Here is a 24,961-nt window from a genome sequence, read left to right on the forward strand (position 1 = left end):
TTAGATGGTTGGTAGATAGGATAGAGAGAGACAAAGAGGGAGATAGCATAGAAAGAGATAGAGTGGGATTAGAGAGAGGAATAGCAAGCGTAGAGAGAGAGAGAGAGAGAGAGAAGGGGGGGGATTAGAGAGAGGAAGAAGTAAAGAGAAATAAGAGAGATTTAAAAAATAACTAAGAAAAAATAAAAAATTAAAATAGAGAATAAGAGAAAAATTAGAAGAAAATTCGAAACTGGGAGAAAATTTTAAGAGGAAACTAGATACTTGAAACAAATTAGAGAGAAAGAGGAAAATTTAAGAAATTAGGAAAAAATAGGGGATAATCAGGAAAATTTAAGGAAAAGAAAACTAGGAAAAAGGGGAGCGGGGTTAGGCAAAATGTAAAAAATTAGGAGAAAACTTTAAGAAGAAAATTAGAAAAAGTAGAAAATATAAAGGAGAGAATTGGGCGGAAAATAGGAAAAATGAGGGAATTAGGAAAGAGTAGGGAAAATTAGGAGCGAGAAAATAAGGGAACTTAGGGAGAGGGATAATAGAAACAATTAGGAAAAACCAATGAAAACTAAAGAGGTGGTAGAGTGGGACAAATTGGGAGGTTTTAGGAGAAAGAGACGGGAGAGAAGGGTAAAGAGAGAGAAAAAAAATTCTAGAGAGAGGGAAAAAGGCACTTTTCAATGAATTTTAAAGGAATTTCAAAGGAATATAAAGGGTAGAAAGAATAATTAGTGTGGTCAAGAGGAAAAAAGAAAATGTGTGTGTGTGTGTGTGTGTGTGTGTGTGTGTGTGTGTGTGTTCGTTCGAGCTACTCCTCTACATCTCCCTAGTCCCTTCTATTACATTGTATCTCTTTATTGTGGGGAACAACAAACCATCATATTCATATATATATATATCTTTGTAAGACTAAAGTCCAAAAATCTACACAAAAAATAAAAGAGAAAACGAAAGAGAAGAAAAAAGAGGTAACAAAAACTTTTTTGAAAAACAAAAGGAAGACGTACTTAGCAAGCAAAGCAACACTTATGTCGTCATCAGTGCCCAAGCATAAGCAACTATACTGAGTTTCTAAAGAAGAACCACGAGTCTCTTAGGCAAACCCTATGCTTACTAAAATACGTCAAATAAACAATAGAGAAAGAAAACAAGAGATAAAGAAGAAACGAAGAAGGTGACTAAGCAAAAATAAACAAGCAAATCAAGAAACACAATCTTTCAAAAACAAGAATAAAAACTCCCCCCCCCCCCCCCCCTCTCTCTCTCTCTCTCTCTCTCTCTCTCTCTCTCTCTCTCTCTCTCCCCCTCTTGTTTAAAACATGAAAAACTAAATGGACCCCTTACTCTTATGTACTACTTCCTACAAAGATGCAAAATTACATTCATAGCATGCTTAAATTGTGAAAAACATTAGTAGGCCAAACCCTAGAAAGGCAATGCACCACACGTTGAATATAGCTTGATCAAACCTTCAATAATAACATACTTTTCAAGCCATCCTCCAAATCTAACTAATTTCTTTCTATTTCCATATATCCTTGATTTTAACTTTCAAGCCATCCTCCAAATCTAACTAATTCCATATATCCTTGATTTTAAAGCCCCCAAGTCACTTTTTTTGTGTTCCTTTAATTTAGATTCTACTTATTCCCCAATTTTCTTGTATATGTTGGGCTACTATTTCCTTTAAATTGTGAAAATCCCCCATTTAGAATTAAATGGTGGAAACCTGTGTGGTATTTCTTATCTAGTTGTGTAAGATGTCTTTAATAGATGTAGATGACCCTTTTTTTCTATATTTGAAAACATCACGGAATTGTAAGTCCTCAAAAGCTTAGGAAGTCTAGTAGCATGATTAGGACAACCAATGGGAACATAACATCTCCCTTGGTTATAAAACCTTATGTAGTCTCCTTAGTCTTCATGTCTCCATAGGATCAAACCTCCCTTGTATGCTTGTATTTATATTTACAATGGTTTCTATCCTTATACCATGATACCATGGTTTCTATCCCTATGCAATGCTTGGTTGGTCATGTAATCGGATGGATCTCAACGAGTCTCTTGCTAAAGCAATACATACTTTCATGTAAGATTATTGGACATATTTTAGAGTTAGGATAAATCAACAACTATAGCACAGCTTGACGTTTGGAAAGGAGGGGTGGGATTGGCCAATTTAATGTTATTGTCTTACGGAATGATAAACTAGTTCTCTTGTCTTTTGTGAGCTAAGTTTGTGGCTTTTAAGCGTATACATATTGCTTGTGTAGTTTTTATGAATGTGGATAATGGAAATCGAGAGAACAAATAGATTGTCTATAGAAAATTGTGCATGAGTGGGGGAAAACTCACTTTGTCCCCTTGAGAAGAACAGTGCTAGCACGCCTCCTTGCCTTAGGCTTGAGGCTTCCTTGTCTTGGGCTTGAGGCTACTGCTTTGTTCAGTACATACTATGAATCTGTTCTTGGATAGGGAACAAGGAAGAAGATAGGAAGATGGCACGATTGAGTGGGAAGGATAATTAGTTTTTCTCCTTCTAGAGAGAGGTTTGTATAGCAAAAACATGTGCAGTGGTCTAGGGATTTCACGGACAATATGGAGTCGTTTTTCTTTATGCAGCTTTCATGGACTGAGAAGAATAATAACTTGGGGATTGGTTACTGTGTACTTCAAAGTATGAAATGCTCTGATAATCCTGCAGCAAAAGTAAAATATATGCTTCCAAGAAAATGAATGCCACGTTTAGTAATAAAATAAATACTACTTTCTGCATTAAGACATGGCTTCAAGCAAGCTTCCAATTTTCCCTTTAAAAGAATTCCATGCTAAAGCTGAAATCATAGAATTTGTTACATAAATGAGAGACAAGCCCTCACATTCAGTCTTTCCCTTTGCATCAGTGTTAATGCTTGAAACAGAGGGAACCCTATTCATAAAGGGTGACCAATTCAGTATTCAACCCGGTATTATGTAACAGTGACCTGCATCATTACACGACTGTCAGCCTGTTAAAGCACCACCCCCGCATGCCCGCCTTTTTTTTTTTTTTTTAAAGAAGGCAAACATTTCTGCAGATCCATACAGTTCCTAGTTCCTAGTCATTGCAATTAAGTAAAAGATGATTCAATCTAGTATATACACTACCTGAGGGCACTGCTCAACATCTGGTACTCCTCTGAAGTTTATTCGGCTTGCTGCCGTTGGACAAATTTCCAAGCAAGGGGTACAAATGCTTTCATCATCTGTGGCCGAAAGGGCTTTAACTCCAAATTTAAACTACAAGGGACATTTCACAGATCAAGAAAGCTGTTTTAGACAAACTCCCATAATAATAAATTGAAAGATCTCAAAGACCCTTATCACTAATACTCCTGAAGAACATATAGCCAAATCTACAAGTGAAGGAGACAAGACTATATCCTGTAGTAATATCTCATAGTAAGAAACAAGCGAATGAGACTGTTGACTTAACATTTATTGTGAACAAGGTTGTTTTCAAAATTACATCGTCACAACGAAACCCAATGGGACCGAAACCTTACACTTTTCCTACAATTGAAATCGATCCATATATATAACATGACACAAAAATGTCCTTTTACAATGAATAAGGTTATAATTACCAACATCACATGTAAACTAATCTTGCTACCCCTAATTTTAAAAACCTCATATTAATTTTCCCACTTGCTAGATTAACAAAATTTGAAAAGCAATATAGTATAAATTATAGCAAGACATGTGAAACCAATCTGTGTGTGTGTGTGTGTGTGTGTGTGTGTGTGTGTGCGCGCGTGCGCGTGCATGTGCATGCGTGCGTGCACGCACAACCTCTGGTCATGTCAATGTGCCATGCATATTCTTCTTTCCTGGCAGCCATTTTTCTTTATCAACACGTTAAGAAATTATACACAAAAATGCAACATGAAATTCACAATAGTCTCCAAAGATGAAACCATGACCCCTTCCTAGGCAGCACCAATACTAGGAGATTTCAGGATAAGGGTTTGGTTATGGGTGGTGCAGGTTGAGGGGGTTTATAAGCATCAAGGTAGTTATGGAAACGCCTTCAAGTGGCAAAGGGATGATGCGGATGTTGGAAAGGTCACCTCCCCATCTGTAAGCCCCCAAATGAGAAGAACATGGGTGAGGGAGACCTAGGGCAACTGCCCAAAGGAAAGAGAGGAGCAGTGGCTGCCACATGGACAGCAGCAAGGCTGCCATGTGGGCAGCACATCAAGAGATCCACCTGGAGCTTCAGAAGCTGCATCAAAGGAGCTGATGTGCTGGAGAGATGGTGGGGCATTTTGCCCTGGATCTGGCCTGGCATGAAGCGACTAAAGAACAGTGAGATGGCGCAGGAGTGGAGCTGGAAAGAGAGCCCAGCAAAGGAGCCCTTTTATAGGGCTGGTTGGGCTGAGCCAACTAGTCGGTTGGGCCAGCCAACCTGGTCAGCCCACAGTCCAAGGGGTCGGCCTGCATAGGGGCTAGGCCCCCGCGTGGAAATGAGGGCACAGGTCCTAGTTTTGAAGGCCCCAAGGGGGGCAGATTTAGGCAGACAGGTCGGCCAGCAAGGGGGTCGGTTCAACCCGCTGCTGGGTCGGCTAATTTGAGAGCAGCCTTGCTCTATAAAAGGGGATGCCCTTTGCCTCACTTCACATCCAGCAGGTCAGCAAGCAGTGCAGCAGAAGGAGCAGCCAGAACCTCATCTTTGGGCCTACATCCAGGAGGCAGAGGAGGGCCAGAAGTGCTGCAGACTTAGCTCACTTGGAGCTGAAGCCTAGGCTGTCTACTACTGCAACAAGGTGCTGAGATCTTTGGATGGAGAGTCCACATATGCTCGAGGTGGAGCACGCGGGCTCAGAGATCTAGAGGTATCCAGCAGATAGTAGAAGAACCTCTTGGTGAGCACTGAGATCAGAGGACCACATCCTGGTGGGACTCTGGATATATCTTTTGTATTGTGTCCATAGCTTTGGACGGAAATATTTTCTTTTGGTGGATTCTATATCTAGCTTGGATCATTGTCTATTTGCTTGTCTACTCAACACATATGTGAAGCACATTAGGTAAAGAAGTTTGTGATCCCTCCTCTGTTTCCAGTCAAAGATGAGCCAGACGTTTGATTGCCTTTTACTGAAGCTGGTACTCTTTGCCCTGATTATGCAAGGTACTTCTCCCTGCACAAGATGTGTCAGAGCAGTTTAACCCATGACAACAGAGCAGAGCAGGTGCTCTGAATTTTTGTGGATGGTCACTGATCAGTGGAATCTTTTGTCTCTAGATAGCTATTCCTCCTCATAGAAGAAATTTTTGTTCAGCAGGGACATTATTGTACAAATCTTATGAATATAATATAACATCAACTTCTTTTGCCCAAATAGCAGTCTCCAATGGAGACAAAGATGAAAGCCGTCGAGAAGAAACCACTCATTGGTTCCCAGATTTATTAGGAGGAAGGTAGCCAGGATTTACAAGACAAAGTACAAATCAGATGGAACTCTTGACAAGTACAAAGCCACGTTGGTGGCCACGGACAAAGCATAGGCAAAGGGTCTGGACAAGGAGGAGACCTTTGCTTTGCAGCTCGAATGGAGATTTCGATACAAATCCTGAGACATCCATAAAGTAAATGCTTAAACAAAGGAAACTGTTTCACCTTCCAATCACGGCCTCAAGATGCTATGAAAGGACAGCTAAATGTTGAGAAGAGGAGAATCATATTAGCATCATAGAGAAAAATCTGTACCAACGCACCCAGCTCCTCCTAGAGCATCCAAAAAGACAGACCCCAGCTCCTTACAGAGTATCCAAAAAGACAGACCACACGTCAAATTAGGAAAAAAGGCCACGGATAGAGGACAACCTTGCTTGACCCCTTTGGTGCTTACCATATCATTCTTCATCCAGAGCTCTCGTAATGAACTTCCACCACTGAGAAAGTCTCACTTGGTATCTGTTACCCCTATTATGCCGGTGTCTCAAATGCCTCTCTAAAATCCACAAACAACAACATGCCCTCTTAAGACCATGCTCTCTCCTCGAATATGTAATTTAACGTGGGGTAGTTGCACCAAAACTGTACGTGTTGGCTGCCTCGAGCTGTGTGGAGTGCACTCTCCTTGTCGATTCTCAAGCATTTCAACTTCCTTCCTGTTGATATCATTACTTTGAAGCCTTTTAATATTTCAAAAGAGTTCGAGCCTTTCGACATAAAGTAGATAATCAATGGAGGCAACCAAATACTTGCCTCCTCCCAAATGTCTAGCAAATATCCAGTAATATCTGTGTGAACAAATTCCAATGGGGCACGTGTCATGGTCCCTCCTTGGTTCCCTGTGCTGCTTGCAATACACATCCTTCACAACATTCCCACTTACTAATCCTTGATATACCATGAACCAGGTTATTCTACATCCATGAATTGGAGTGACTGGAAATTCAGGTGTCATGCAATAAGTTTGCTTCATCATGAGAAATTCTGCAAACTACCTTGCCAAGTTACATCACTGCTAGCCTATATACTATACCGTCTGTGCAAGAATTCCATATTATGCAATCCTATTCTCAAAGACAACCTTGATGTCTTTACCAATAATTCAGGACACAGATATCATATTCTTTGCTAGTGCTTGTAGATATATGACTTCACAGATGTCTCCATGAACTACCTATATGATTCACTATGATATCTGCAACGCCTTCAATAGGTAACTTGCTACGACCATCAGAATAAATATTACGAGGGTTATCTAATGGCTATTTTCTAAAGCTCACGTAGTTGTTTTGTAGTTGAATAGTACTACCTCATTTTGGGATTAGTATATCCTTCTATTGAGTAAGTCTTCCGACACCGCTGAGGATAACTCTTCTGCCTAAGCAACCCCTTCCGTCAACTCTTCTTGATTTTGATTTGCATCCGCCGTTGTCATTGTTGAGAACAATTGCAATATTATAAATTTAGACAATGGGCTTGAGCTACGTGTTCATTCTCTCTTCTCTTCACAAGGATAAAACTAACCTAACACGTGCAAATAGACAGATATTTACAAATCTCTGTATACACTGAATTACGTCTCAAGAGAATACACCCTTCTTTAATGCATATCCTTACGCACCATCAAGTATTTAAATTTGCAGCATCTCTCAGGCTGAGTTTCATTCAGAACATATCTCAACATTTACCTTTCACAGACCATATCTTGGTGTCCCATACCACCAAGATATACTATCTATGTATGTCTATAACACATCAACATTGGAATATGTCTTTTCGCGAGAAAAATTCTGTGTCCATGGCTCACAAGTCGCACCAATTGGAAAACTTGCTAAAAGAACTTAGATACTGTAATATTTCATTTGATTATCACAAGTGTATTTCCCGCAAAATTTCCAAAAAAGTTGTCCAATACAATGGTCAACTTGAACTTAGTATACCCATAGCATCATCCAGCCCTAATCAGACTTATCAGCTTTACAAAACTACTGGCCAAGTGATCCAGAAGAATATCCATTCTTCGTATCAAAACAAATTAGTCACGAGACTCTACATTTGCTTCTCTTGTTTTACTTAAACAAAGACTATCCAGTAAAGTTTTTTTTCACCTCATGAAGAAATTTTACAATCCTTTGGTCTATAACCATTTGGTATAGGTTTGAATTGCATTACTCATTCTGATGCATCCCTAGCTAGAATCCATAGTGTCCCATACAACCACAGACTACCCCGCAGCAGGTGATATATCTAGCTTGAACCACCATTGCCTTTGAAGGATCCAGGTCATGTTACTGTTAGAAATTACCCAACGGAAGGTACGCACAGCAGAAGACTGATAGTAATGCCCAAGAGCTCACACAGTGTGCGTGTGGGGTGTGGAATCACCAACTTCTTAACTTATGTGCGTAAAATAGATGTGCAGACTCATCAATAGACAATGAACCAGCCAGATAGAGAAACCACCAAAATAATATATTTCCGTCCAAAACTATGGACACAATACAAAAGAGATAGATCCAGATGTTGGGATATCTCAAGGTGTATGCCTCAGGCACACCTTGGTTTCTATGTGTGAGTGCTAGAGGCACAGTTAGGTGCCCATAAGCACAGTTAGGTGGTGGAAAGCCACATAGGATGATTGAGAGAATCTAGGAGCAGATTGAGGAGATGATTGTGGAGCTCTGAAGTCATCAGTGATGTCAGTGAGCATGTAAGAGGTGCCTACATAAGGACCTCACTCTTCTTCATTCCATAAGGCAAGTATTCTGAATTTGTGTCCACTCTACTCTTTCCTTTCAGTTTACCAACATGGTATCAGAGCCATTTGATCCCCCTTGATCCCATTTCTGCCACATCATCATCTTCTTCTCCATCTTCTTCTTCACCATCTCTTCCTCTTCTTCCCAAAATTTGCTTAAGCCTGTTCTCCTCCATTTCTCTGCCATTCTCCACGCCCTTCCTGCTGGAGATACACCTCGAAGGGGCGAACCCCTGGCTGCAAGGAATTGAAGAATCACGGGCTCGTTTCGTCACCATTTCACGCATTTCGTCGACCCTTCTTCCTGCGTTTTCTCTCAGAATGCTCCATGCTTCTCTAATTCCTTTCAGAGGGAGCTTGTCCATACCTAGAGCTATCCTGTGCTGAAATCTGAGCAGCAATGGCTGCATATTCAAGCTGAAAACAGAGAAAAACCAGTCGAAAATGGAGAGACAAGCTATGGCGCCCTAACGTGTTTTTGCGCCCTTTCTCCTCAGTGGACCTTCTGTGGTATATAAACTCTCTTTTGCCTCAGAAACCCCCTTTTCCTTTGCTCTGAAGAGTGAGATACAAGCCCTCCAAGTTCAGTCTTTTGATTTTGACAGTTTTGACAAGTTTTTGAAGATGACAACTGTGGCTTCAGCTTTGCTTTGAGTTGCTATACCTGGTTTTGATTGGAAAGCTTTCATTTTAGCCACCTCTATGAAGCATGTAAGAAAAAGCATCATTGATTGAATTTTGATCACTAGTCTTTGCTACATTACATGCTTATATTTGAAAGCCTTTCAGTTGTTAGCCTAGCCTTGTAAGAGAGAAGACACTGCCCAATACCTGTGTTAGACCCTCTCATGGCTACCATATTGAATATAGATAAGTTCAATGGAAAGGGCTTCCACACATGGCAGATGAAGGTGAAATTTGCATTGATGAGGGAAAACCTCTGGGGACTTGTCAAACCGACTTCAACCTCTTCTTCTACAGCCTCCAATGCTGGAGAATCCTCAACTCTGACACTCCCTCCAAGGGATCCCGCTAGAGAGGAGAAAGCATATGGTATCATTGCTCTTGCTTTAGGAGCTGATTATATTCATCACATCTCTGACTTGGCCGAAGCTTGACATGATTTTTGGTGCTAGGTCTCACATCTCTAAATTATCACTTAAAATTTCTTTCTTTGAATTGAAGATGGTTAGTGGCACTCCTTTGGCAGCCCATGTCAATTACATGCGGAGTCTTATGACTCAACTTGCTTCTGTCAACTCTCCTATTACTACAGATGATGCTATGGCAGTGTTACTTAAGAGTATGCCTGAAGATTATGATCATATTGTTACCACTTTGAAAAATCTTCCTAATCCTAATCTTGAAGGTATTATCTCTGCTCTCCAAGAAGAAGAAAGGCACATGGAGCTCAGGAAAGGCAATGACACAGCTTATGCTGTAAAAATCCAGAAGGGCAAGTTTACACCTTGCAATCATTGTGGAAAGACAAATCACCTTTCAAAGGACTGCTTCAAAATCAATCCATGCAAACACTGTGGCAAAAACAATCATCATGAGAAGTTTTGCAGAGCCAAAGCAAAGATAGAAAATGCCAATCTACTTTCAGTTGATGTGCCTCCACAAGATGAGGCATCCTTTGAAGATTATGCATTTTAAATCATCTCTATGTATGCTCCAGATCTCTCTTTTTATGTTGAGTCAAGGTACTCAGCCTGGATAGTCCTCCAAAATGAATGAAATAAACTATTGTGTTTTGTGTGTTTTGTAAACACCTCTGGTCACCTTATGATGTAGGCCATGTGTATGTGTTTTGCTCCATGGTACCTCCTGCAGACATTGTGTGCATGTATATGCAGGGGAGATAACCATTGGAAGGTCTTTTAGTATTCCTTTTTGTTTACCTTACACCCATGGAAACCCTTGCTAGCTTGAGATCCTAGCCATTGATAGATCCATGACCACCATGAGATGGCATGAGACACCTTGTGCTAGCTGTATCCTTGACATAGCCTGAGGCATTCCCTTGAGGGGGGGTTTGTTGGGATATCTCAAGGTGTATGCCTCAGGCACACCTTGGTTTCTATGTGTGAGTGCTAGAGGCACAGTTAGGTGCCCATAAGCACAGTTAGGTGGTGGAAAGCCACATAGGATGATTGAGAGAATCTAGGAGCAGATTGAGGAGATGATTGTGGAGCTCTGAAGTCATCAGTGATGTCAGTGAGCATGTAAGAGGTGCCTACATAAGGACCTCACTCTTCTTCATTCCATAAGGTAAGTATTCTGAATTTGTGTCCACTCTACTCTTTCCTTTCAGTTTACCAACACCAGAGTCCCACCAATGGTGTGGTGTCCTCTGATCTTACCACAAGGTCCTTCTCCTATCTGCCAGTTATCTCTAGCTTCGAGCCTGCGTGCTCCACCTCAAGCGTCTGTAGACTTTCCATCCAGAACGATCCTCTCTCACCTTGCTGTCTGGAAACCAGCCTAGGTGGGCTGCCACTCAAGCTCAGTCTGCAACTCCTTCAGGGTCACCTTCTCCTCCTGTGTATAGGCCCAAGGCTTGCCTTCTTGCTGCTCCTGTCTACTGTCAGAGGGCTGCTCCAGAGAATATGATGATCACAACACCTTGCTGCCCTAGAAGACAGCCAAGGTCCAACCTCTAGGGAACTCAGTCTGCAGCACACCTTCCACTCTCCTTCACCCCCAGTGTGAGGCCCAAGGGAGTGGCTTCTGGCTGCTCCTGTCTGCTCCTTTCTTCCTGGATAGTTGTTTGCTCCTCTCCACCTTGCTGTCTGGAAACCACCCAATCAGGCCGACCAGGCTGCTATAAAACTGCCCTAAAAGGGCTCACTTAACCAGGGCCACTGGCCCACAAAACTAGGGCTTTGGCCCTCACTTCAAGGGCTGATGCCCTCTTATATATGCAGGGTCCAGCCCCCTTTTGCCCTGCCATTTCTAGGCATGGTAGGCTGCTGGAACCAGCCCTACCAGCCCTACACCTGGCCGACCAACCTGCTGGTAACCCCCGCCATATTGCGCTTCTGTCAGCCCCTTCTTCAGCGCCGTACAGCCCCGTACATCCTGCTGAGTCATCGCGCCTTTCATGGGGATCTGTTGCAAGCCGTACGCCTGCCATGAAGCTTTGTCTTGCCAGGCCAGATCCAGGGCTACATGCCCCCGCCATCTTTCCTGCACAAGGTTTTCTTTGTTCTGCCCATGTAGCAGCCTAAACATTCCTTGGTCTCCCTCCCCCATGCTCTCCTCATTTGGGGGCTCACAGATGGGGAGGTGACCATTCCAACAGTTACAAGGTCAGATAAGATCCAATCTCGGGTTGGTGTGAATTCATTCCGAGTTGTAGAAAAGCATCATCACAATTGTGTTTCCAAAAGAATTTCAAAAAAGTTGTCCAATACTTTGGAAAACTTGAACATAGTATATCCATCAATTAGTAACATTATAATTTATTTGGCTGGGGCTGCGTAGTATGGGATGTGCAGTCTACCTGGGATGGACGACGATCGGTGGTTGCCTGACCTCTAGCTCGAGGGTGGTCCGGATGGACCTATGGTTGGGTGATGACGCACTACCCCTTTCACCATGTGTCCCAAAGTTGTATGTTATGTCTGCAAGATGGAGAGCAGATCTGGCGGTGTCCCAGGTGGGGTTTGCATGGTTAAGCCTCCCTTACAAAGCCTTTCACACTCGTTTGCTTGGCCATTTTGAGTGAGCCCTTGAAACCGGCCTCTAATCACTCAGAGGGCAGTGGAACTAAACCTTTAATCACTTCAGCACTTATTTACAGCTCACAAAGCATATATCACAACCATTAATCATTGCATGATCACCATTTGGCATTTACCCATTTGTTCACAAACAAAACCACTGAAAAAGGGATCGAGGCTAGAATGCCCCTGCTCAACAAACATAGACAAGTGCACCCGATTGGCCCCAAACACCGTGGTGCCCCTTTCAGTATTTCTTTATATTTCACAGTGAAATGATTACAAGTTGCATCTGGGAGACCTTCCCTGCAACTGAGCGCGCAGCCCCAATTTACTAAGCCTTCGCAAGGCTTTCCAGCATAGAACACCATCACATAAGTGCACTTAATCCATAGGCTCAACCCAAAGGCATTATCTTTTTAGAGTGCAATTCCATTGGCTGTTCAGATGCAATCACACTGCACCCCAGCTGCACTCTCTTTGAGTGGTTTCCAAATGGCATTCACAAAGCTTTTCAAAGATCCAAAATAAAATCAGCAAAGTACCCAACCAAAGAATGACTCATGTAGCACTGCCTGGGCACCTGTGATCCAAGAAAGAGGCGGCACACGAGGCCAACCAATAGCTTATGGCAAAAAGAAATTGCAGCAGCAAAATCACAACTCACCAAGCCCTCAAAACTCGAACCAAGTCCTCAATCGCCAAGAGGACATAGTAGCCAATGCCCAATTGTATTCTCAGCCAAAGAGGAGTGGAAAGGCATGAAGAAAGAGCATTTACAAGAGCCGACCAGCAAGAATTCCACTAAAAAATGCGAAAAGAAGCACTTCTATCGCGAAGAAATAGGAGTTCTTGGGCTCAAAAGAAGCGTGCTTCAGAGAGGAATGCATTGAGAAGGTTTTGGAGAAGTTTCATCGCCGGAAAGTCCTCCAAAACTGAGAAAAACCAGTCACCAGCGCGTGGGACCACTCGAAATTCAACGGAAAGCTGTAGCTTTGCAAGAGGAGATGCCCAGGAGGCGGTAGAAGCAAAAAGGTCCAGAAAAAGCCACTTTTGCAAATTCGACCAGCAAAAGAAGTGCTCAGCTCTGCCCGTTCTACCAAACGCACAGAGGGAAAAGCATATCACTACAAAGGGGAGGCAAAGGGGAAGCCATCGGGCCAAACGGAAGTCGAGGAATCCAAACGGGTGAGGAGTTATGAAGAAAAACGGAATTCAGCTTAAGGAGGCTGAAAAACCAGTCCAAAATCTCAACAAAGGGAGAAGATGAGAGAGAAAACCACACATGTGAAGTTTAGAAGGCCCAAGAAGGTCCAGGAATGGCAAAGGAGCATGTAGAAGGCACTAGAGCCACCTCGAACTCTAGGGGGGCCACTGAAGGTACATGGCCCTTTAGGGGGCCCATTAAAAATGCCACATCATCATTTCCCAACAACCACTCTTTTAATTCCTTGGAATGCCTTTGGGCCTAGGGATTAATTACGCTTATGTGCTAGGCACCATGCCGCGTTTAATTACACATTATTAAGCCCATGCTTGGACTTTTAAAACCAAAGTTATCACGGTCTTGTAGTACATTGAAGTACTTAGAATTTCACGCCCCCGTGACATACCTCTCTCTTGAAACAGCAAACCACAGTTTGCTGCCCCAAAACACAGTAGTGAGCATGAAATACAGCATAAAAGAGTATACAAGAAAGCCGCAGTTATAGTACACAGAGACAATGAAAATATGGCTAGGAGAGGCATGCATCCATCCATATACACTGCTCAAAATCTATGTGATCCTCGGCGATCAATACTCAAGATGCATCAATATCATGAAGTCTCACAACAGAATACTGTCAGCTCAGTATCTCGGATGAAACATACAGTGTCATCAAGCGACGTCATGAAATCACGGTGAGCCTGTCTGTACTAAGGGAGTGGAGGTGCTACCCCCCTCTCGAACACCAGGTAATGCTCCAGATGCTCGCTCTGTTGAACTATCTGTAGGAGCCCGGACCGCAGTCGGCTCTAACTGGAAAGCATCAAGGTAAAGCTGCAATATCCCAGGTGAATTTGCCAATTCACCTTCCTCCATCCATTTCGCATCAAGTGATGGGTAATTTTGAAATTTTACCAAGTAGCGACGGATAACTTTACCCTTGAGCTTTCTATCTCTGTGTGCCAGAATCTGCTCTCGGACCAGAAGTTCATCCTGTTCTTCCACTTCAAGCTGCACCTCATCAAGTAAATCCTCGGGTATATCTCCATGATATTTCTTTAATAAGCTCACATGAAAGGCATTATGTATCTTCCAATGCGGAGGCAACTTCAGCATGTAAGCTACCTCGTTTATCTTTTCAGAAACCTGGAAAGGACCATAGTAACGCATGTTCAGCTTTGTGTACAACCTTTCCTTGCCTTTCTTATTTTTCAACCTTGCCTTTTGAAAATGCAGCAAAACCCAATCACCTTCTGTGAATACCAATTCCCTGCGGTGCTTATCTGCTGCTCTTTTCTGCTTGTCCTGACTTCTTTGCAAGGCATATTTGATCTTCTTGTAAGCCTCTTCATGGCTTTCCACAAAACGATCAGCTTCAAAGATTTTCTCTTTTGTATGCAAAATGGGAGGTATCTTCCTGGCACCTTCCACTATTTCAAAAGGTGCTTTACCTGTGGATGTGTGCACCGTATTATTGTAAGCAGATTCCAGCAGAGGCAAATAATGCTCCCATTTGCTTTTGTGGTCTGAGACATAGCATTTAAACATATCCAAGATGATAGAGTTTTCCTGCTCCGATTGTCCATCAGACTGAGGGTGAAAAGATGACAAAAAATTCAGCGTAGTGCCCATATTTTCAAACAGCCCTCTCCAAAAGAGGCTGGTCATCCTCGGATCTCTATCACTGATTATGGATTCAGGCATCCCATGATACTTGAAGACATGCTGCAGAAACAATTTGGCCATTTGATCTGCTATAATTTAGAAACAATTTGGCCATTTGATATGCTATAATTTTCTTTCTTACTGGCACAAAGTGGTCTTGTTTGCTAAACCTGCAAATTATTGTCCACAATCCATCATGTCCAGTAGGAGTACATGGAAGATCAAACACAAAATCCATAGCTATGCTTTGCCATGGTCTATCCGGAATTGGCAAAGGGTGTAACAACCCAGGTACCTTCTGCCTGTCAAACTTTACTTTCTGACAAACCATGCATGAAATCAGAATTGTTTGCTTTTCTTTGATTCTGGGGCAAAGGCGAATTTCATAACTCCTGATATGGCAGGAAGGCTTGGCATCAAGCCTGAGGAAATGGGGCCATCCGGCATGTGTGATATGGCCAACCCTGAACTCAACACACCTGTCACTCCTATCATTGGCAAGTTGAGGATGCATATCCAGGGATATCAGGATGCAGAGGACTTCTACATTATGCCTTTGCCAGAGTGTGGTGCTTTGCTTGGGATGCCTTGGATGTACAGGGTGGGGGCTGATGTGTAGATGAGAAACAAGAAGATTTCTTTAACTCATAGAGGCAAAAATCATGTACTTGATGTAAAGTTGAAAGGGAAGTCCGTTTTCCAATTCCACGCATTGATGATATATTGGATCTGTTGGAAGGTTCCTCAATGTTCAGTCATATTGACCTTAAAAGTGGATACCATCAAATAAGGATACGACCTGAAGATGTCTACAAGACTGCCTTCCACACTTCATTTGGCTTATATGAGTTCCTTGTAATGCCTTTTGGTTTGACTAATGCACCTGCCACTTTCAATAGAATGATGGACAGAATTTTTAGAGCACACAGAAAGTTTGTGGGCACTTTCTTCGATGACATCATTGTGTTCTCTAAAAATGAGCAAGAGCACAGGAAACACCTCACTATTGTGTTTCAAGAGTTTAAAAGACACAAGCTATTAATCAACACCAAGAAAAGTGAGTTCTTTATGCATGAGATTCATTTTCTCGGTCATATAGTGTCAAAGGATGGAGTCAAGATGGATCCTACAAAAGTTGAGGCCATAAGGAGTTGGCCAATTTTGAAAAATCTGCATGAAGTCAGAAGCTTCCTTGGGTTGTGTTCATACTATCGGAGGTTTATAAAGTACTTTGCAGAAATTGCTTCTCCCTTGCATGCTTTACAAAAGAAAGCTGTACCGTTTCAGTGGGGACCAAAGGAAAATGCAGCTTTTGAAGAGCTGAAGCAAAAGTTGTGCTCTGAACCCGTTATTATCTTGCCAGATCTTGCAAAACCCTTTGCTGTAACTTGTGATGCATGTGGGAACAGCATAGGAGGCACTTTGATGCAGGATGGTAGAGTGGTTGCATATGAGAGTAGAGTTCTCAAAGATGCTGAATCGTACTTGCAGACATACAAGAAGCAGTGATACATGCTTTGACCACATGGAAACATTACCTTCTTGGAGCTTATTTTTATATGTGCAGACAGATCATCAGTCACTTAGATATTTTCTCACGCATAGAAAATTATCTGAAAAGCACATGTGTCATTTTCAAATTGTACATGTGTCGGGTAACAAAAATGTCGTGGCTGATGCACTTTCCAGGAAACCACAGCCTGAAGTAGTCTCCAAGAAACCCAGTGTTTCAGCAGTGAGCATTGCTTACAACAATGTGTTAGATGTGATGAAAGATCAAAATGTTAATGATGCTGATTTTTCAACTCTTTATGATAAGCTTTCTGATGGTCAAAGGCATGATCACTATATGTTGAAAGAGGGTTTCATTTTGATGCATGGACGACTTTGTGTCACTGATCAGATGCGACAGAAAGTCATAATGGAAAGTCATGCTCCTCCATATGCAGGACATAGGGGAATTACAGCAACAATTACAGCAGTGGAGCAATACTTTTATTGGCCATCTTTGAGGAAAGATGTGGAAGAATATGTGAGAATTTTTCCCCATGCTCTGCACATCTCAGCCTTTTTCGTTTCCTCTTCATCATGTGCATGTGGCAAACTCCCAATCACATCTAGAAGAAGTCCTGCAGAAGGTTTAGGCCTTTTGCCCTTCCGATCAGCCTATTTATCACCATTCTTATCATCATCTGACCTGTCTCTTTTCTTGGATGGGCAATCATAAGAGCGGTGTCCCTCTCCTTTGCATATAAAACATTTGTTTTGCTCCATGAATGACTTTTTCTCTTCATCCGATAACTTAGTACGGGGCTGTTTATTAGGCTGTCCACGCCTTTGACCAGCTTTGAATTGGGCTTTTCCTCCCTTTTGAAACGGTCGTTTGCCATAATTTTTATTTTCAGATTTGATGTCCTTGTCCTGATGTTTGGCAGCCCGTTTATTGTCTTATTTCTTGCTGTCCATAAAGCCCAAATTCTTATCCTACATCCATGCATATGCTGTCCTTGCATTCTCAATTAATTGAGTCATAGAACCCACCTTGGTTTTGATGCAATAATCACGTAGCTCACTAGGCAATCCACAACAGTACCTCTCTATTTGCTCTTTCAAAGAAACATGCATGTAAGAGCTCAATGGCAACAAAACATCCCAAAACCTCTTGGTGTAATCATCAAGATTCTTGCAAAGTTTGTATGACAAGTCACGCCAGTGAAAGTACTTCAACTTCAAAAAATGGAGTAAGCCAAGTAGAAGAGAACACTTGCTTAAATTCCAGCCAAGAAGCGGGGGCATCTCCATGAAGCATAAGGTTGGTATACCACTTAAGTGCATTGCCTTTCAAAAATGTGGCGACCTTCCTCATCTTGGATGCTTCTGTAAACAAACCCCCAAGAAATGCAGCATCAAACTGTTGAAGGAATGTGAGGGCTTTGTACTTGTCCTGTACTCCATTATATGTATCAAACTTGACATGAGAACCACCATCCTTAAATTCTTTATATACATTTGATATTGGCTTTCCCAAAGATGGCTGTATATTTGCAGCATTCCCTTCACTAGGGAGAGCCATGCTTGGCTGAACATTAGGCATGGGAGCATATGCTGTGGCTTGCATGACTGGCTGCATTCCCACATTGTCATACATGGCTTGCTTTCTATGCCCAATTGGCGGTGAAATCAACATAGCATCAAAGATAGAATCTATACCAAAATATTCAAGTTGCTGCCTTAAATATGGATGAGGTGGTTGAGCCACATTTATGGACTGCACATTATTATTTTCAGGAGTAGAAGTACCCAAACCAAGGCCTTGTGCTAGCTGCTCATACTGTTGCACTGGCTGTACTTTTTGTACCTCTTTCTCAAGTGCTCTTTTGGGTGATTCCTCTCTCTTGGAAGTCACTTTATGAGTCATTTTTTATGGCTGTCCCTCATGGGCAATTGATGCATGAGTGTGCGGTCCGCCATGAGAAGCTAATGCATGTGTGTACTCACTCTTTCCGTGCTTGTGCTTTCTTGATTTCTTTTTCTTCTTGGCCTTTGTTTGCACAATCTGAGCCAAATTTTGAGCCAGCTGAGTCAAAGCAGTCACTGCACTTGCAAGCTGTGCATTCAACATAGTAGCATCATCTGACTCACTGCTAGAACTAGTATCACCGTTGAGCTCAGTTGTAGCTTCATGTGTGGCCTCCTCAAAAGGCATTTGTTGTGCTCCCTGCAGCTATACACTAGCTGGATCATTAAAGCTTTCCTGCCTTCTCCTTTGAGGAGTTGTGGAGCTCTCTTGCTCATGGGTACTCACCATGTTTATGGTTGTAATATTCAACTGTCAAAAAGTGCAGCAAAGATATCCTTCCACCAAACTACCGAGGCCCACCTCTTGAGAAAGAGTGTGTGGTATCCCGGCAATGGAACCAATGAAACCGGCCTCTAATCACTCAGAGGACAATGGAACTAAACCTTTAATCACTTCAGCACTTATTTACAGCTCACAAAGCATATATCACAACCATTAACCATTGCATGATCACCATTTGGCATTTACCCATTTGTTCACAAACAAAACCACTGAAAAAGGGATGGAGGCTAGAATGCCCCTGCTCAACAAACATAGACAAGTGCACCCGATTGGCCCCAAACACCGTGGCGCCCCTTTCGGTATTTCTTTATATTTCACAGTGAAATGATTACAAGTTGCATCTGGGAGACCTTCCCTGCAACTGAGCACGCAGCCCCAATTCACTAAGCCTTCGCAAGGCTTTCAAGCATAGAACATCATCACATAAGTGCACTTAATCCATAGGCTCAACCCAAAGGCATTCTCTTTTCCGAGTGCAATTTCATTGGCTGTCCAGATGCAATCACACTGCACCCCAGCTGCACTCTCTTTGAGTGGTTTCCAGATGGCATTTACAAAGCTTTTCAAAGATCCAAAATAAAATCAGCAAAGTACCCAACCAAAGAATGACTCATGTAGCACTGCCTGGGCACCTGTGAGCTAAGAAAGAGGCGGCACACGAGGCCAACCAATAGCTTATGGCAAAAAGAAATTGCAGCAGCAAAATCACAACTCACCAAGCCCTCAAAACTCGAACCAAGTCCTCAATCGCCAAGAGGACATAGTAGCCAATGCCCAATTGCATTCTCAGCCAAAGAGGAGTGCAAAGGCATGAAGAAAGAGCATTTACAAGAGCCGACCAGCAAGAATTCCACTGAAAAATGAGAAAAGAAGCACTTCTGTCGCGAAGAAATGGGAGTTCTTGGGCTCAAAAGAAGCGTGCTTCAAAGAGGAATGCATTGAGAAGGTTTTGGAGAAGTTTCATCGCCGGAAAGTCCTCCAAAACTGAGAAAAACCAGTCAACCAACGCGTGGAACCACTCGAAATTCAACAGAAAGCTGTAGCTTTGCAAGAGGAGAGGCCCACGAGGCGGTAGAAGCAAAAAGGTCCAGAAAAAGCCACTTTTGCAAATTCGACTAGCAAAAGAAGTGCTCAGCTCTGCCCGTTCTACCAAACGCACAAAGGGAAAAGCATATCACTACGAAGGGGAGGCAAAGGAGAAGCCATCGGGCCAAACAGAAGTCGAGGAATCCAAACAGGTGAGGAGTTATGAAGAAAAACGGAATTCAGCTTAAGGAGGCTGAAAAACCAGTCCAAAATCTCAACAAAGGGAGAAGATGAGAGAGAAAACCATACATGTGAAGTTTAGAAGGCCCAGGAAGGTCCAAGAATGGCAAAGGAGCATGTAGAAGGCACTAGAGCCACCTGGAACTCTAGGGGGGCCACTGAAGGTACATGGCCCTCTAGGGGGCCCATTAAAAATGCCACATCATCATTTCCCAACAACCACTCTTTTAATTCCTTGGAATGCCTTTGGGCCTAGGGATTAATTACGCTTATGTGCTATAAAAATGCCACATCATCATTTCCCAACAACCACTCTTTTAATTCCTTGGAATGCCTTTGGGCCTAGGGATTAATTACGCTTATGTGCTAGGCACCATGCCACGTTTAATTACACATTATTAAGCCCACGCTTGGACTTTTAAAACCAAAGTTGTCACGGTCTTGTAGTACATTAAAGTACTTAGAATTTCACACCCCCGTGACAGCCCTCTCTAGAGTTACATTTATTTTCAGTTGTAAGCTTCATTTCTCAATATGATAAAGGAAAGGCGAGAGAGAGAGGGACAGAGAGAATCTTCCAAGGTGGCACAAATCCAAAAAAACAGCACCCAAACATTTATGATAATCATCAGTAAGCAGCAGCTTCCCTTGGGGTTTGGAAAGATTCATTGCTGAAAGACAGTCACAAGGGCTTCATAGAAATGCTCATCAGCATTTGCAAAGGGAAAAAGCTGAACCTCATCATCAAAACATTCTCTTTCACAACCCCCCAAATAGACTTAGCCATTCATATTGTCTGTAATAATTAGAAGGCTTCAAACTACAGCTGTTCGATTGCTTCTGTACACATTTGAGAAAATTTCTCAAATCAAGCTGTCATAAAGGTAACAGAATGCAGTTTACCTGGCAACTAAAGTCTTGAAAATTGGGCTCCATGGCCAAATCAATTCCCATGTAGTCTTTCATAAAAGTCTGCAACAGTCATACCAACATGCACAAATCAACGATATAGATCCTACAACGAGACAAAGAAACATAAATGTACTTACCAACAGTCATACCAATAATACGGATCCTACAACAAGACAAAGAAACATACCAACAGTCATACCAACATGCACAAATCAACAACACAGATCCTACAACAAGACAAAGAAACATAAATGTATTTCTGCAATGTAGAACTTTCTTATTCCTGGTCAAGCAAGAAAGATGAACACATTTGCACTAGGTGAAATTATGAAAACCACAGATATGTGATACAAAATCAAGGTATTACTTCACTTATGATATAAACATTGCAAGAAAATATATGCCTTTCTTCCACTTACTTTATTTGTTGAACAACTCTTTGGATAGCATATATGAAAATAATATAATCTGGACATAAGATTACGTCTTCTAGATCTGGAATTGCATTCCCTATTCTTATTTCACTATTTCACCTGTCACAATTCACTCTTGGACCTATGTAATGCAAGAGATTCAACTACAAACTGAAAGCTGAAAGTTGAAACAAATTACTGGATCCAGATTGTAGAACATACTCGAGTAAGGACCCACGTGTCTGCACTATATATCTATAGGGCTTTATGGACCGTGGGAGCGACTACAGCTTGGAAGAGGGGGATGTAAGGTGGAAGAGTGCTGCAACTAGGACATAAAATGGACAATGGGCAGCAAGGAGGAGTATTCAGAAAGCTAAACAAAAGTGAGAAAGTGAGAAGAAGCAGTTTGGACGTGGACGAAAGCTGGGAGAAAGCTTAAGCAAGAGTCAATAGAATGAGGCGGCAAGTGTGCATAAGCAAGCATGAAATCAACCCATTTAAAGTGGAGATGGGATTTTTAGGTATGTCTTATAATTCAAGTATATATTTAAAGGGAGGAGGGAAACATCTAGCCATCCCCCCCCCCCCCCCTTTCCAGCTAGCCATCCCCGCCCCCCTTCCAGCCATCCTCCTCAAGAAAAGAAGAAGAAAGAAAACAAGAAAAAAGGGCAAAGGGAAAAAACAGAAGAAAAAACCTTTTTAGGCCGAATACACAAGGTGGGGGGAAAGAGTTCTCCATGAGTTGTCTGGTGGGTGTTAGTACCTCACACAGAAAAAAACGGCACTCAAAACAATGTATGGTACAGAATGTACTATACCGTTCCACAAAGAAGGTTCAATATCAGAACTACCATGGTTGCATCCTAGGGGAGCAATGAACCAAGGTAAAACCAATGGCTATCAGTTAGCATAGGTATGTCATGTTAGGGTCATAGGGTGAAACTAGAAGTTAGTGAAAAGTACCCGGTAAAGGAACCCCTAGGAGGCAAGTATCCTTGAGTAAGAGTTACCCCGGCCAAAACTGCCCAATATCCCCCTGCAAACAGCCACAGCCAGGGCGACTTCAAGGCGGCCTACAAACAAGGTGACAGCTCCCCGGGACAGCCTTCATGTGCTTGGAACAGGCTGGAATCACGAGGAGTCCTTGGCAGAGGTGCATGCCCGGATATGCAGCCGACACCCCACCTGGGCAGGCACACCTACAACAAAGGCCCTCACTCCTACTGTAACATGATACATTAGGAGCTGCTCAAGTCTAACAATCATGTTACTGCAGATTATGATTATTTAAGTGAACATGATGCAGTCCAGATGCTGATGGAATGCAAGAAAAACGTAAAGCTCTAGTAGTCTAGATGAATATTGTTGTAGCATGGTACAAAATGAAGAAAACAACCCAAGCATTGAAGATGTGTAAATCAAAACAGACCCAGGAGGGCGGAATAGAATAATTTTCATGTGTAATAGATAGACCAAGTATCCTTAGTCCAGAGTAGGGTTTCCATGCCCATTATAAGCTGTCTTATTTCTATTTTCTGCCTATTTTACAACAGATGGTGAGATGCTCGTTATCTTCTTGCGGTTGCGGTTAAACTTACATGTGTTAGGGTTATACTTACATGTGTTATCATCACGTGTTTTTTATCTCCTAATGTGTTAGTGCTGACACCATCCATATCTACAAGGAAAATAAATGCAGATAGCGTTTTTTATTCTGGGGAAGTGTCATCCCAAAAAAATTTCAACCTGCGGGGAAAAGGAGGGGAGTTTTAAAAAATTTCAAGCGATAGTGACAACTAAGCATCCAACCTGAGTTGGTAATTTACAGGTGTGGATACAAATCCCAGCACATTTGCTTTCCTCCAAATATTTGCATCGCTCTACCAAAACCTGTCCATAGTTCATAAACATTCCATCCATCTCTTTAAATCTTGTTTGCATTAGAAACGACATTTGAAGGATCTCACACCTCAACCAAATCAACTTATTCAGAAACTTGAACAGAAGAACCAAATTTTGGAAAAAGACGTGTATTATAATTGTAGTGACGATCCCGTTAAGAATATATGAAGCTCCACGTACCCCACTTTCCAATGGTGAGCCGTCGGGCAGATAAATCGTGTTGACTGAGCAAGTCCCCATAAGCCACTGACACGTCGCTTGCGTTACTCTAGCTGCGAGCATTGAAGAATCGCAAAGCATACGACGTTCAGGCATCCTATCAATATCAATTGATAGCAAAGACAACGACTTAGCACGTCAATTCAAAGCAGCAGCTGTACCAGTAAGGATGGCAGCAGGTTTGCCTCCGAACAGAGGAGCCACGAGTGCTCTAAACAAAGGCAACAGCAAAGAAGGGAACAAGGACCTCAATATACGCACCTGCACCCTTTAGCGAAGCAATGAGCTCACGCAAATTAAAATGCAATATATCTAGAAATTTTAACTCGAATGCACAATGCAAATTTCGGTTTTCCGAATCACTACCGTGGCTGCTTCTGTCTCAGCTCTGTCCTTGTGCTTCGATAGTAAGCGCCTGGCAATTTCAATGAGACCATCATACCCAGGTTTGGCGGAGTCCCATCCAACTTCCTGAAACAGTCTTCAAGGAAACGGAGGAATATTTTTCACCCGGCCAAATTTGCGAGGACGCTTGAATTCACGTGGCCAGAGGCACATAGAGAGCACTAACCTTCACCATCTTCGTTCTAAACAAATTTAGAAGGGAGTGATCTAGCGGACCGGGTCTGTAGGAGCTCGAATCGGCGCGGGGGGTGACGGAAACGAGCTGATCAGGGGAACGAAAGCCAGCGAATGTTGATAAAGAGAAAGTTGACAAAGAAATAAGAGGCAAAGGATGAAGAAATCTGGTGGGAAGGAGATGCGAAGAAGACCTGTGAACGAGCTACAGGCCTTGTTCTTGCGAGAGCTTGAGGCAGACGCTGGGAAGGGGAGCTAAGACTGAGGCTATGGAAATGAATGGTAAGCTCCATCGCCATAGCCAAACAGTGCCTCTGCTCAAATTTGCTTCACCTTCAAATGAATCATTGTTTGCCTCCTCCCTCACCTTGAGATATCCCAGGCCACGTGTCACCTTTCATAAAGCGTGTTTACACACTCTAGCCGCCCAAGATACAATACATGCATCTCAACCATGGGCGGTCTCTCGCCGGGCAATCTTGCCCATCCATGACAGTGTTCACAGAACACCTGCCAACTGTATACAATGACCCTGTAACATTTTCATTTTCACCCATAAAAAGTATTTTCACAATTTTGTAGAATCTGCAAAATTTTAGGCAATTTAGTTATATTTTAGTTAAAAGGTCGACAAATTCTCACGAAAAACCTTCGAAACTTGAAACCCCAAGTTTTGTGAATTGATGAGAAAAATGTTTTCTGTGAACATTGGTCCATGGGCCTTGGGCATGCCCACGGGCTGGCCAATGTGTAAACACCCTAAACCTCCTTACTCATAAGACAATCAGCCCCCATTTCTTTCCACACCATATAGGCACAATCCTACTGAGCAGCAAGAGATTCAATCCCAAATAGAAGATCCTTTGGCTGGAGGTCTAATTCGACCTAGTAGCTCACCATTTGGGGCACCCGCTTATCTTGTTAAGAAAAAAAATGGAACTTTCCGAATGTGC

General features: G+C 42.5%; 1 protein-coding gene across 2 annotated transcripts; it reads right to left on the minus strand.

Annotated features, from left to right (window-relative positions):
- Positions 1-2,738: 2,738 nt before the first annotated feature.
- Positions 2,739-24,358, minus strand: LOC147887404 (beta-carotene isomerase D27). 2 transcript variants are annotated; one of them, XM_087394787.1, is made up of 9 exons: positions 24,203-24,358; positions 24,001-24,096; positions 23,796-23,900; positions 23,591-23,690; positions 23,391-23,482; positions 23,118-23,198; positions 20,884-20,952; positions 3,142-3,273; positions 2,739-2,978 (listed from the first exon to the last, which is right to left on the minus strand). In XM_087394787.1, the coding sequence occupies exons 1-9, from the start codon at positions 24,305-24,307 to the stop codon at positions 2,964-2,966; spliced, it is 795 nt and encodes a 264-aa protein (XP_087250913.1). In that variant the 5' UTR covers positions 24,308-24,358; the 3' UTR covers positions 2,739-2,963. The 2 variants fall into 2 exon arrangements, with proteins under 2 accessions (XP_087250913.1, XP_087250914.1); XM_087394788.1 differs by lacking the exon at positions 24,001-24,096.
- Positions 24,359-24,961: the final 603 nt, after the last annotated feature.

Source organism: Dipteris shenzhenensis, chromosome 23 (genome assembly GCF_047967505.1).
Source record: "Dipteris shenzhenensis isolate YYH24624 ecotype China chromosome 23, Dip_SZ_1.0, whole genome shotgun sequence".
Lineage (NCBI taxonomy): Eukaryota > Viridiplantae > Streptophyta > Polypodiopsida > Gleicheniales > Dipteridaceae > Dipteris > Dipteris shenzhenensis.

What these genes read in the sequence shown, in the direction of transcription:
- LOC147887404 (XM_087394787.1), bottom strand. Translation starts at nt 24,307, where the DNA reads ATGGCGATGGAGCTTACCATTCATTTCCATAGCCTCAGTCTTAGCTCC. An exon ending in GGCCTGTAGCTCGTTCACAG is followed by an intron (nt 24,097 to 24,202) that starts GTCTTCTTCGCA and finishes TCCCCTGATCAG; the next exon opens with CTCGTTTCCGTCACCCCCCG. An exon ending in ACCTGCTGCCATCCTTACTG is followed by an intron (nt 23,483 to 23,590) that starts GTACAGCTGCTG and finishes CAATGCTCGCAG; the next exon opens with CTAGAGTAACGCAAGCGACG.